This window comes from Phallusia mammillata, chromosome 1, assembly GCF_965637545.1.
Source record: "Phallusia mammillata chromosome 1, kaPhaMamm4.hap1.1, whole genome shotgun sequence".
NCBI classification, from domain to species: Eukaryota; Metazoa; Chordata; class Ascidiacea; order Phlebobranchia; family Ascidiidae; genus Phallusia; species Phallusia mammillata.
This window is the reverse complement of record NC_137252.1, coordinates 9,158,577-9,172,919: the sequence shown is the minus strand read 5'-3', so window position 1 is coordinate 9,172,919 and position 14,343 is coordinate 9,158,577. Positions and strand designations below refer to the sequence as shown.

Below are 14,343 nucleotides of genomic sequence, written 5' to 3'. Positions count from 1 at the left end.
GGCCTTTTAGGGCACTGAGTGCGGCCTTCGATGTCAAAATACAATTTAGGATGTTGATAATACATACTGCACCAGGCACTAAAAACTAGACAGAAACAAAAATTTTACCTTTATTCCACATTGCTATTTGATTAATTCTAGGGCAGCTGTTTTCAAACTAGAGCCAAGTTGTTGCGTACTGGTACACAAAGCGATTTCCGTAGGTCTGCCAAGAGACCCAGGTACAATCTTACTTGTGTTGCAAAAGAACAATTGTTTGCGCATAATTGAATGTCTTAAACTCGTCTGTGATGTCACAAGCTGCTCTTAGATTAATATGGGTAAACAAGCGAGTTTCTACATTAATAAAATCCCGAATGTTGTAGTGAGGGTGGAAATAGTGAGGAATTCTATTTATCTTGGACCGTAAGTTCAATAGCACATCGACCAGTCTGTAAGTCAAAAAGTTTGAACACCACTGTCCTTGGTCTGGCAAATATTCTGTGCGGCCTAAACGAGTGTCGATAAACAGTTTGGCGGCCTTCACAAACAAAAAGGTTCCCCACCCCTGCCCTAGAAACTTCGACTAATTCTGTATTGCTCAACAGGTTTGGCAATAACTCCTATTATTGGCTGATAGATATTGCTAACTTATTGTCCTGTATATGTTAATGATAATGCAACGTATATAAATGCCTTTATTTATCAGTGACTGTTTTTTGAGTATGGTTTGCACTGACGAACAGATCAGCCATTTTACGCGAATTGTTGACATGGGAATTAAATAAACATTGTTTTCACGATTTTTTGATAGTTGAATGTTTACTACAAATACAATTGCGTTTTTTTTAAAGAATTGTGTGAACAAATACAAATTTTAAACATTTGCAGAAAATTTTCTGAAGTTAAGATCACAGAAAAGTGATTTTTCTGTCAAGCAAGGTGAAATCACAGAATCCCATGTTTTGCCAAACTCAAGACAAAGCTTGCAGTTCTGACAAAGGGGTGACTTCTGGTTTTTGGAGCGCTCTTCCTGGGTTCTGGAATTCGGTAAAACTTGGTATACGATCTTGGTTATTACAAAATCAATGTAGCTAAGTTACAAAGAAAAAGGTAACATTCGTACACTAAATAGCCACACTACCTACCGAGACAGTCAAAATTATCCTTAAATATTGGTGCCGCAAACTGCTTGAAAGCAGCTGTGTGCGGCATTTCGTTGTTGCAGCTATTGGTTAAAAAAATCGCTGTCAGCTCCTTATGGACCTGATGAGAAACGATTCGTCATTTCCTTTTGAAAGAAAAAATGCGCATTGTACAAACATTGCAGTTGAAATTGAAGCTTTGCAATTGGTCTATGTCATAACGACGCAGGAACTTGGCAAGAAATGAATTCGTGTGCATTGTTGTTCAGTTAAACATCTAATAAAGTTTCAACGATAGGAAAAATGTGGGCTTGTCTGACGGCGGTAATTATTCTCTGCTCACAACTTGTAAATTGTCAGAATTTTGATCGTGAAGCAGAATATGGTTATCTTAGTGTCAATCGCTCGGTTTCCATAGTTGAGGTATATGATTGCGGCACAGGTGTCGAGTGGGGTTCCTGGCCCCCATACGAAGTAACCCATGGTCCATTAAGAGCTGCGGTAAGGTTTTATCTGTTTTAATGAAAATTCGCTATGTTGATGTATCTATTTTCACCCGATCCGTCTACTTTTATGCGCTTTAAACTGTCGAATTCTGGATAATCCCGGGCCTTTATGCTGTCGTATTATATTCCATGTTATGGATTCTGCGCTTTAAGCGGCATGGTATGCTATTGATATTACGAACAGCTTAGGGGGTTACCCTAGGTGTTGTTTTCGTCGGTTGTGGCTGTTTGTTGACAAATTAAATCAGCTGAACTGAACCTTACAGTGCGGTAGGAAGTTGGAAGTTAGAACACTGGCTTCAATTTATGGAGTTTTTTCCTAAAATTGGTGGTAAGTTTAACTTATTTAAGTATTTTGTAAATAATGGAAAACCATTTTAATATAGAAAGACACATCACATATTTGTCTGACCTGAGGACATTAACTGGGTTCACACACAGGAAGTAGATTTTGACTGAAGCAGCATAGTTTTACGAGTTTGTCAGTCTTAAAAGTGACAAGCATCTGTGCCCCTGCAGGGTCCTGGTGTGTATTTGATTTGGACAAAAACATCAAGGTGTTGGAAGTTTAAACTCATATGGGCAACACTTCCATCGATTATAAACAAGGCAGCTATACAGATGGTATATTTTTGATTAAAGAAAGGTCCTAATTGTTTCAGAAAAAAATGCAACCCGGACAAGTCTGGAAATGTTTGGGCTGGTGGTGAAAATTTGAATGTTGAAACCAATACACTATAGCAGTGGTTCTTAACCTTTTTTCTGTTGTTACCCACAAAATGTTTTGATGGATATCAATTTCCCCTTTTTTAGAAAAACGTCTCCTAATATAGCTTGCAATCCAAAATAAACCCACAGAAAGACAAAGTCATAAGCTCAGCTTTTCGCCTAAAGTAGTCAACTGATTTTCCTACTAATTCACTATGGCGAGACTCCAAATGCTGCTTCAATTTGCTCGTAAAACCAAAGTTCAGAAAAGCTTCTTTGTAACTTCGTTTCTTTGGAGGCATTTTAATAATTTTTGGGGTCTAAATTAGCCTTACTGCTACAAAAGAAACAAATACTACCTCACGCCTATGATGCCTATCACTAACTGGACTATACCGTCAATTGTAAACGAAATAGATGTTTACCAGAGACTCTAGTTCTAGTTTTATGACATCACAAATAGCATGGTTATGAGTGAAACATATTGAGACTTTTACAGTAGAAGCGCATGACAACGTTTGCCATCGAAGTTACTTCTTTTTTATTTTGAAAATGTGCAAATCTATTAAGATTGACTTTTTATTGAATTATTTTGAATAAATTTTACCCTCATTACAAAATGTTTGCTGGTTACAATAATGATTATCAAGAATCTAAAGATAACTATAACAGAAAATCTATGTTACCCCTTTTAAAATGCCAAATTACCCCTTTGGGGGTAATTACCCACAGGTTAAGAATCACTGCACTATAGGACAAGTGACAGAGAGACAGATTTGGTGAACCACAGATGATTGTGTGAGTAAACAGTTGATCTAAAGAATTTAAGGCAGATTAATATAGCATTCTTGACTTTGATACTTGGTATAGAAGTGTTTTACACACCTTAAAAACTATTACCTGAAAGACTGAGGTAGCATGCCTAGTTTTATTGACTGATTTTATTTGGTTGCCTCCAGCACTTGTAATATTAATGACTGGTAAAAACACTAAAATGGGTTCAAAATTGTTTGCGATTTTGAATATATACTGTATGTTTTTTTTAGTTAATAGTAAATTGAAATTTATTATTATATTGTGCAATTGCAGCTAAAGCTATGGGTGAATCCTCATATGTACCAACTCATTTTATGGTTTGCCATGGAGGTGTCATTTGACAACAATTGCAGTGTTGGATTTCCTGACTAAAAACAATTTAAAGCATGCTTTTTGTGTTTAAAAGAAGCAAATGACACAAAGGCTGAAGAGTAGACCAGGAAGATATATATACAATTAGTACAAAATAGCTTACATTGTGTAACATAAATCAACTGTGTTTGTTCAAATTAATATTGCACCATTGCTACTAAAATAAGCTCTACTTTCACAGTTATATTTACTTTCAAAAAACAAAATGTTTGTTAAAAAACGTTGCAGATAGTTTAGTTTGCAGCTCAGCTATTTTAATATTATGACCATTACATAGCAGTACTGTCACATAGTCATTTGATGGTACCATTTGGTTATCAAGTAAAGATTAAAAAAAAAACAATTGCAACTACCATTTGGTTATCAAGTAAAGATTTAAAAAAAAACAATTGCATTTAATTACCTCCAAAGTTTCAAAACTAGATTTGTATGGTGTTTAATTATTTCATTAAATTTGTGTTTTATTACAGGACAAGGCAAGGAGATGTTACCCTTAAAATCTGGAAAAGTTAGATGCAAGGGAAGGATATGTGTACTATTTGAAACTTTAACATTTACACAGCTATAGATTGCATGCAATCTGCTTTCTGTATTCCACATCCAGCACATTAACCAAGATATGACCAAAGGTTCAATATAATAAGCAAACCTGTCTATTCCAATTGTTGTGTAATATTTAGATTGCTGTATATGTCCCAATCTATTTGTTAATTTGTGGTGCTTTTTGTGCTTATTTTAATGCAAATTGTATTGTTTTTTTGTTACACTGCGTTTTTAGTCTACAATTTTTATCCACAATTAATACTGAGTAAAAATCCATGACCACTTCCAAATGTCGAACCAGAATTATTTCATTGGATGCGAGGTGTTTTACTGCATTATTGCTGAGATACATTTGTGGCGCTTTTCATTGCGAGTTCTTTCAAAAGTTACAAAGTTAAGCCGCACGGAATTGGATCAATGGCTTGAATAAAGAATGTACAATCCGTGTTTCATTTCTACAGACTTGTCGAGGAAAGTTTATTACAGAGAAACAACAGGCGCAGTGGGTTACCTTGGTAGAAAGAGTAAATTTATAGTCAAGAGATAGGGGGCAATTCAGGGAGCGTAAACTTGCTTGAAAGGAAAGCAAATCAACGTCCTGTTGTTTCAGCTTTTGTTAAAAAAAACTTAATCACGTCACGCTCCTTGACCCGTTAGTTTGAAACTTTGTGTTGCAAGCAAGCTTTATTGCGTCACTATCTGTTGTTTCACATCAATTAGAAAACAATGACTATTCTTTAGTGCTAAACGAAACAGTGATTACCTACTTCAGGTTTTTTCGCATACCTTGAAAGTAATCGAGCATACAAAAGTTGTGTGTCTAATACAACTAATTCAACATTAAGTCTTACTTATCCTATAAAAAGCAAAAAAATAACAGTTTATGGTTTGTATTTGTCTTCGGTAGCTAACGACGATAAAGTAGTTTCTTGGGTATCACATGACTGTGCATAAGGTCGCTAAAAGATTAAACAAACCTTTAGTCTTCAAATCTTACTTAACAAATGCCGACATGTTTAAAGAAACATAAAATAGTGTAAAGGCGTCTAAAACGTATGTGTGATACTGGCGTTCGTGCTCCAACCTCCAAGTCGTAAAATAAAATGGCCTGCAGAAATTACACAGGGCAACAAAAAAATATTTTTTTTCTGGTGTTAGTAATGTTTTAAATGATTTTGACTAATTTTAGTGCCTTGATTTTGAAAATGCAATCGGTTTATCTGTATCACGTCTAGTTTTCATGTTATGGTACATCCAAGTTTGAAAAACTATCTATATGTATACACTATAGTGAAACTGGTTTTGAGTATTTTATGTGGAATTACCGTTATTGCAGGAACAAAGTTTCGATTTAATTTTAAATGTAACAGGTAGACACTCTTAACAAACAAAATTCCACACAAAAAACAAAACAAAGGTTTCAAATTTGTAAGTTGTCAGGTATATCGGATATAGGCCTACGCTACACATGTACTTCTGTAACTTTTCGAAATGACTGGCAGCAATATCGTCCCGTTTAATTTACCAACAGTAATTAGCCAGGATCACATTATTCCCTCTTCACCAACACGTTTCGTTTCACTGGTATCCTGTTGGAACCTTTCAGCTTAATTCTCATCATTTTTATCCCCTACGTTTTAAGGGAAGTGTAGCTTTATACTCTTTTTCGTTCCGAATTTTTCAGACCTCTTAATTACTTAGTTATGTACTCTTTCTAATAATTTCAGTCCCTTTCTACTGTTTTTGTCCATTACTGTAATATTCCAATCAACATTAGGTAAGTGGAGTCCATTGCTTATCCTAAACCCCCAAAGTCACATCTAAGTGTGCAAGATATGAACATTTGATACAGATCTTTTTTTTTTCTTTTTAGTTGTGTTCTATAGGTTTTTCACCAGTAATGTAGAATAAAACATCTTGGTAATTCATGCAACACCTTATAGACGACCTAGCCACTATTAATTTTAGTTTTACCACCTTGCTTTACTGGTCTGAAAATCACTCCATAAAACACGTTTAGTTTAAAAGTACCACTAGCCTACACCAACCATTTTTAGACAGAGCATAAGCATAGAACACATGTTTATGCTATAAAACCGACTGCACTGTAGAAAATTGATGTGTTTAATGTAACAAAACTTTAACAAACATATAAAAGCGTGATTTTAAAGTCATTGAACCAATATGGTCATAAATTTTGGTTTTGTAAATAACTTAAAAAGTTGATGTGATTGAAGAAAATCGTAATGATTTTTGAAATCAGCACCCCAAAATTAGTCAATATCAGTTTTAACATTAAATACACCAAAAATTGTGTTGGCCAGTGTTATCAATATCAGTCACAAGCAACAATTCAAAAGGCTCGTTTGAAAAACCGTTTTGCCTATGAAAACCGAATGATTTTATCTCAAGCCGTTTGTGTTTTATGGCCGGCAATCTTTATCCCTGTGCGACCATTGTCGTCAGTGCGTGGACGGTTATGCCCTTCGACGAATGATGATGTACGCTTCTTATTTTCGTTTTGCTTATGGCAACAAGCTGAAACTTTGCAAGCTGTTACAGATTACTATTCCACCTTGGCCTGTGAAAACCGTTTAATTTTATCTCAAACCGTTCGTGTTTTATAGCCGGCAATCTTTATCCCTGTGCGACCATTGTCGTCAGTGCGTGGGCGGTCATGCCCTTCGACGAATGATGATGTACGCTTCTTATTTTCGTTTTGCTTATGGCAACAAGCTGAAACTTTGCAAGCTGTTACAGATTACTATTCCACCTTGGCCTGTGAAAACAGTTTAATTTTATCTCAAACCGTTCGTGTTTTATAGCCGGCAATCTTTGTCCCTGTGCGACCATTGTCGTCAGTGCGTGGGCGGTCATGCCCTTCGACGAATGATGATGTACGCTTCTTATTTTCGTTTTGCTTATGGCAACAAGCTGAAACTTTGCAAGCTGTTACAGATTATAATTCCACGTTGGCCTGTAAAAGCCGTTTAATTTTATCTCAAACCGTTCGTGTTTTATAGCCGACAGTCTTAATCACTGTGCGACATTATTGTATGGTATGGTGTGGCGGTCAAGCCCTTCGACGAATGATGATGTACGCTTCTTGAGATAAAATTAAACGGTTTCACAGGACAACTTGGAATTGTAATCTGTAACAGCTTGCAAAGTTTCAGCTTGTTGCCGTAAGCTAAACGAGAATAAGAAGCGTACATCATCATTTTGTCGAAGGGCATAACCGTCCACGCACTGACGACAATGGTCGCACAGGGATAAAGATGCCGGCTATAAAACACGAATGGTTTGAGATAAAATTAAACGGTTTTTACAGGCCAACGTGGAATTATAATCTGTAACAGCTTGCAAAGTTTCAGCTTGCTGCCATAAGCAAAACGAAAATAAGAAGCGTACATCATCATTCGTCGAAGGGCATGACCGCCCACGCACTGACGACAATGGTCGCACAGGGATAAAGACTGTCGGCTATAAAACACGAACGGTTTGAGATAAAATTAAACGGTTTGCACAGGACAACTTGGAATTATAATCTGTAACAGCTTGCAAAGTTTCAGCTTGTTGCCATAAGCAAAACGGAAAGAAGAAGCGTGCTTCATCATTCCTCGACGGGCATAACCGTCCACGCACTGACGACAATGGTCGCACAGGGATAAAGATTGCCGACCATAAAACACAAACGGCTTGAGATAAAATCATTCGGTTTTCATAGGCAAAACGGTTTTTCAAACGAGCCTTTTGAATTGTTGCTTGTGACTGATATTGATAATTTCTGCAGGCCATTTTATTTTACGACTTGGAGGTTGGAGCACGAACGCCAGTATCACACAAAAAGTTTTAGACGCTATTACACTATTTTATGTCTCTTTAAACATGTCGGCATTTGTTAAGTAAGATTTGAAGACTAAAGGTTTGTTTAATCTTTTAGCGACCTTATGCAAAGCCATATGATACTCAAAAAACTACTTCATCGTCGTAAGCTACCGAAGACAAAAACAAACCATAAACTGTTATTTTTTTGCTTTTTGTAGGATAAGTGAAACTTAATGTTGAATTAGTTGTATTAGACACACAACTTTTGTATGCTCGATTACTTTCAAGGTATGCGAAAAAACCTGAAGTAGGTAATCACTGTTTCGTTTAGCACTAAAGAATAGTCATTGTTTTCTAATTGATGTGAAACAACAGATAGTGACGCAATAAAGCTTGCTTGCAACACAAAGTTTCAAACTAACGGGTCAAGGAGCGTGACGTGATTAAGTTTTTTAACAAAAGCTGAAACAACAGGACGTTGATTTGCTTTCCTTTCAAGCAAGTTTACGCTCCCTGAATTGCCCCCTATCTCTTGACTATAAATTTACTCTTTCTACCAAGATAACCCATTGCACCTGTTGTTTCTCTGTAATAAACTTTCCTCAACAAGTCTGTAGAAATGAAACACGGATTGTACATTCTTTATTCAAGCCAATGATCCAATTCCGTGCTGCTTAACTTTGTAACTTTTGAAAGAACTCGCAATGAAAAGCGCCACAAATGTATCTCAAGCCTCAGCAATAATGCAGTAAAACACCTCACATCCAGTGAAATAATTCTGGTTCAACATGTGGAAGTGGTCATGGATTTTTACTCAGTATTAAACGTGGATAAAAATTGTAGACTAAAAACGCAGTGTAACAAAAAAACAATACAATTTGCATTAAAATAAGCACAAAAAGCACCACAAATTAACAAATAGATTGGGACATATACAGCAATCTAAATATTACACAACAATTGGAATAGACAGATTTGCTTATTATGTTGAACCTTTGGTCATATCTTGGTTAATGTGCTGGATGTGGAATACAGAAAGCAGATTGCATGCAATCTATAGCTGTGTAAATGTTAAAGTTTCAAATAGTACACATATCCTTCCCTTGCATCTAACTTTTCCAGATTTTAAGGGTAACATCTCCTTGCCTTGTCCTGTAATAAAACACAAATTTAATGAAATAATTAAACACCATACAAATCTAGTTTTGAAACTTTAGAGTTAATTGAATGCAATTTTTACAATCTTTACTTGATAACCAAATGGTTAGTTGCTAAAAAGGCTTTTTATGCCACCATCAAATGACTATATGACAGTACTGCTATGTAATGGTCATAATATAAAAATAGCTGAGCTGCAAACTAAACTATCTGCAACATTTTTTAACAAACATTTTGTTAACAATTGGAGATATCTGCTAAGTAAATGTAACTGTGAATATAGAGCTTATTTTAGTATCAATGGTGCAATATTAATTTGAACAAACACAGTTGATTTATGTTAAATAATGTAAGCTATTTTGTACTAATTGTATATATATCTACCTGGTCTACTCTTCAGTCTATAGCCTTTGTGTCATTTGCTTCTTTTAAACACAAAAAGCATGCTTTAAATTGTTTTTAGTCAGGAAATCCAACACTGCAATTGTTGTCAAATGACACCTTCATGGCAAACCATAAAATGAGTTTGTACGGTGCATTGGATGATTCACCCATAGCTTTAGCTGCAATTGCACAATATAATAATAAATTTCAATTCACTATTAACTAAACAAAACATACAATATATATTCAAAATCGCAAACAACTTTGAACCCATTTTAGTGTTTTTACCAGTCATTAATATTACAAGTGCTGGAGGCAACCAAATAAAATCAGTCAATAAAACTAGGCATGCTACCGCAGTCTTTCAGGTAATAGTTTTTAAGGTGTGTAAAACACTTCTATACCAAATATCAAAGTCATGCTATATTAATCTGCCTTAAGTTCTTTACATCAACTGTTTACTCACACAATCATCTGTGGTTCACCAAATCTGTCTCTCTGTCACTTGTCCTATAGTGTATTGGTTTCAACATTCCAATTTTCACCACCAGCCCAAACATTTCCAGACTTGTCCGGGTTGCATTTTTTTCTGAAACAATTAGGACCTTTCTTTAATCAAAAATATACCATCTGTATAGCTGCCTTGTTTATAATCGATGGAAGTGTTGCCCATATGAGTTTAAACTTCCAACACCTTGATGTTTTTGTCCAAATCAAATACACACCAGGACCCTGCAGGGGCACAGATGCTTGTCACTTTTAAGGGTGACAAACTCGTAAAACTATGCTGCTTCAGTCAAAATCTACTTCCTGTGTGTGAACCCAGTTAATGTCCTCGGGTCAGACAATAAGTGATATGTCTTTCTATATTAAAATGTTTTTTTAATTTGTACAAAATACTTAAATAAGTTAAACTTACCACCAATTTTTAGGAAAATAAACTCCATAAATTGAAGCCAGTGTTCTAACTTCCAACTTCCTACCGCACTGTAAGGTTCAGTTCAGCTGATTTAATTTGTCAACAAACAGCCACAACCGACGAAAACAACACCTAGGGTAACCCCCTAAGCTGTTCGTAATATCAATAGCATACCATGCCGCTTAAAGCGCAGAATCCATAACATGGAATATAATACGACAGCATAAAGGCCCGGGATTATCCAGAATTCGACAGTTTAAAGCGCTTAAGAGTAGACGGATCGGGTGCTATTTTACCCGATGTAAAGAACAATTGGTTTTGCCTAAAACCTAAAATGTGAAATGTAAAACTTACAAATAGTTGTTGTTACATTCCAGTATCCGGAAACCTTGCAGCTCTGCAACTTTCCACATTCGGTTACTCTCGTTAGTGGCGGAACATTTACGCGGCAGAGATATATACCAGTAAGGTTGGCGGTTTACAAAAATGACAAATACGTATTTGCAATAGTGGCTCCAGCATACGTAGGTAAGAAGATGCATTCAAAAAATATTCTGGGGCATTTTGCCCCCTATTAACTTGGTTGTGATTCATACACAAAACTATTTTATTCTTTTACTTTACGTCTAAAAATCAAGTATCCAAAAAAATCAGTTGATGTAGTCCCTACCTGATTACTCTTTTTCTTTGCAGCTGTGCTTGCCGGAGGAAGTGTGGGCAAAACTACGGAAGGACTAGCGATTACGGCAGCTAGTGCAACACATGAATTTTTCGAATCATTGGGTTTCGAGTGAATATACTTACGAAGAGAATAAAATGGACCAGACACATATTATTCAAGAATTCGGTTAATGTTGTTGCAAATGTACTAACGAACAACTGTCTGGTTATCGTGTGTGGAAATAAATGTAAAAAGTGGCCAGTGACTTATAATCTCTGATAAAGTAGCATTTTCAATTGCACATAATGTTTATCAATTAAATTAATCTCTTTTTTAAAATTCAAAACAATATTACTTAGTAATGTCCCCTATTGCAATTTCAGCAGGCACGTGTTATAACGCATATCCGCTGAAAAACATAATCTACTACTATGAAAAGCCGTCGGTTACTACTACTTTGAACACAAAATTTTCGCATCAAACCGTTTCATAATTACAAACTAATAATATCGTCCCACTTCGTGCTCACAAAATATTTAGATATATCGTTAAAACAATGTGGCCTATATTATTTCGCATGTCACAAACTCGCGTAAAATAGCTGATCTGTTCGTTAGTGAAACCATCCTCAAATAATAGTCACTGATGAACAAAGATATTTTTTCACGTTGCATTAACAAATGCACGACAATTAGTGAGTAATATCATTCAGCCAATGAAACCAATAATATGAATTTTTGCCAAAACTCTTAAGCAATATAGATTTACTGCGCAGTTTTTTTGGGTACCCTTATGTACAATTTTGCTGCACAACAATTCGCTAAATCAACTTCATGACAAACGACCGGTAACGCAGATAGCGAAGTTGTCAACGTAATGAGATCAATCTTTCTGATTAAGATCGCCGAAAACAGATGTTTCTCTATTAAAGCAAGATTTAAAAGTCGCAGCGTTATCTGCTTTGCAAACACAAGACAAAGCCTGCGGCTCCCATATAGAATGGTAACTTCTGTTTTTTTGGCCGTTATTCCTGGTTTCTAAAATTTTGCAAAACTTGGTGTAAGATCTCGGTTATTAGTATACGATTTAGCTTGATTGTAAGAAATAACGTAATATTCACGAATCAAATAGCCAGAATCATTATCTAGAGTAGGCCTACGAAATAATCCCGAAATATCAACGGTTTGCAGGCTGTATGCGGCATTTGGCTGCTGCAGCTATTAGTTAAAAAATCATAGTGAGCATTTAAACAGCATACGATCTGATGAACACGATCCGTTAGTTTCCGGAAAAAGAGAAAAAAGTGCGAATCGGGGATGCTATCCTGCAATTGGCCTCTGTTATTACCACGCTAGTTTGTGGAAAACGCATTATGTAATGTTATATCAGGTGTAATAAGTATATGCCTATTACTGTCACAACTTATTCTAATTTAAACGATAAAAAATGTGGCTTGTCCCGCATTGATGATTATGACACGATATTTCAACAAACTATGACGCAGGTGATGTTTTAATTGTGTCCGCTTGTGAGGGCTAGAGAGTCAACAGTTGCATGACCAATGTATCTAGATGTTTCATGTATCGGTTCACTGCTAAAAAGTCTTATTTTGCATCAAAAAGGTGTAATTGCAAAGGCCTCTCTTTTAACTGTGGCTCAGACGAGTTTTTTCGCCACGATGCGCATTTTTGCTTTCCTCTTTCTCCGAAAACCTACGGATCTATTGAAATGCTGACAATGTTTTGTTTTTGTTTTTAACCATTTTGCTGCTGTAACACAATGCCACTCACAGCCACTTTTAAAAAAGTTGGTTTGATTTTGGAAATATTGTTCCGGAATTATTTCGGAAGTGCGGAGAGTGAATCTGACTATTTAGGATTCCAACATCCCAGATACCACGATCTATTCCAAGGAGGTTGACCGACAAATATTACAAAGTCTCTTAAGCAGATGTTCAAACATCAACAAACCTTGCAAAACAGATTCAAACATCAACAAACCCTCACACCGGTCAAATATTTGGTCTAAACTAAACAGTTGGGTTGACAAGACGTAAAATGAAAATGTCAGGAAAAACGTTTCGTATGTTTTAAAGACTTTGTAACAACGCTATTTTCATTACTGGTCGGAGAATTCTTCTCAACTTGTTGTGATGGCTAAAACCTAGATCAGTTTACCTTCACATATTGCGCAGTAAACTTATATTTGTAAAGAGGCATTGCCATTTGCCCAAACAAGCAAAATCTCGGACCAGAATAAAACGGCAAAATTCAGCCGCTTTCTGTAGGCAACCTCATAAGTTAGTTGTTGTTTGCAAAAATCTTGTTTTCCAAACGCTGTTTTTTTACAACTTGCTTTTATGGAGGCCAACATGGATCGGTGAAAATTTTTATGGCGGCCAACATGGATCTGTGAAATTTGTCACATTAAATGCACTGATTTAAAACAAGTTAAATTTATTTGTGCCTTCTGTGGTCTGGCGTAAGATCCGAGTTTTGTGGGGTATTCTTTTTGAAACAACTCATAAAAATTAAACAAAAAACCTACAGATAACTCTTTAAAATTCCAACGAGGCTAAATTTCTACACAATTGTCACAAATATACAGAAAGACAATTTTACTTAACATGTACTTCAATAGAGGTTACATGATGCGCTCACTCGCTTTTTATTCGCAAACCAATTCAATGTTTTTTTAACAATTCATGAATACGAATATTGGAGAAAGATGTTAATTGTGCGGCTTCTTACTTTTTTAAACAAGCAATGGACACAATTGTTGGAATTGATTCAAACTAATACAGAGCAAAATGCCGCGGATAAAAAAACGTACATATATATATATGTATAAGTAAGATTACGAATTAATAACCATAATTAAAGCTTTTGAATAAGACGCAGTTAGTATTCGGCACCATATCTGATTAGAGTAAAAAAAACAATTTTCCCACTTGCATAAAGTTAATAGATCGCTATTATCAGTGTCTCTAAACAGGGGTTCTTAAACTGGGGGGCGCGCCCCCCTAGGGGGGCGTGAAGGGTTCGCAAGGGGGGCGCAGCACAATCTGGCTGCAAAGTTTTCACTTGCAAACGATTGTAAATGAATGTATTGGAATTATGTCGGCACTGATTTCGAACTTATTTAAAGTAAACGCTTCAATACTCTGAAATGGATGTCCAGTTGTACTAACCAAACTTTTCTACACTGCGGGCCGGATACGTTTAATACTAATTCGAGCGTGCCGCATAGTTTACATGCCCCAGTGTCGTCTTCTCAAGCTTAGCCCACGAGACTATTTTTATAGGGGCGCCAAGATTATTATTT

General features: G+C 35.9%; 1 protein-coding gene and 2 long non-coding RNA genes across 4 annotated transcripts; 2 read left to right on the top strand and 1 right to left on the bottom strand.

Moving 5' to 3' along the window:
- The first annotated feature begins 1,166 nt into the window (after nucleotides 1-1,166).
- LOC145205437 (uncharacterized) lies at nucleotides 1,167-11,284 on the top strand. Its single transcript, XM_080078165.1, has 3 exons — nucleotides 1,167-1,625; nucleotides 10,736-10,886; nucleotides 11,052-11,284. The coding sequence occupies exons 1-3, from the start codon at nucleotides 1,428-1,430 to the stop codon at nucleotides 11,150-11,152; spliced, it is 450 nt and encodes a 149-aa protein (XP_079934291.1). The 5' UTR covers nucleotides 1,167-1,427; the 3' UTR covers nucleotides 11,153-11,284.
- On the top strand, nucleotides 1,635-4,516 carry LOC145205457 (uncharacterized). Its single transcript, XR_013853659.1, has 2 exons — nucleotides 1,635-1,961; nucleotides 3,997-4,516. It is a non-coding gene; the product is annotated as an uncharacterized LOC145205457 (long non-coding RNA).
- On the bottom strand, nucleotides 8,741-10,727 carry LOC145205446 (uncharacterized). Of its 2 annotated transcripts, none has more exons than XR_013853658.1 (4): nucleotides 10,713-10,727; nucleotides 9,906-10,028; nucleotides 9,440-9,618; nucleotides 8,741-9,049 (listed from the first exon to the last, which is right to left on the bottom strand). It is a non-coding gene; the product is annotated as an uncharacterized LOC145205446 (long non-coding RNA). The 2 variants fall into 2 exon arrangements; XR_013853657.1 differs by lacking the exon at nucleotides 10,713-10,727 and adding an exon at nucleotides 10,359-10,680.
- Nucleotides 11,285-14,343: the final 3,059 nt, after the last annotated feature.

Bases quoted from the DNA above. Each gene is read 5' to 3' on its own strand.
- LOC145205437 (XM_080078165.1), top strand. From the start codon at position 1,428: ATGTGGGCTTGTCTGACGGCGGTAATTATTCTCTGCTCACAACTTGTA. The intron at 1,626-10,735 runs GTAAGGTTTTAT...GTTACATTCCAG, and splicing joins ATGGTCCATTAAGAGCTGCG to TATCCGGAAACCTTGCAGCT. The intron at 10,887-11,051 runs GTAAGAAGATGC...TTTTCTTTGCAG, and splicing joins AGTGGCTCCAGCATACGTAG to CTGTGCTTGCCGGAGGAAGT.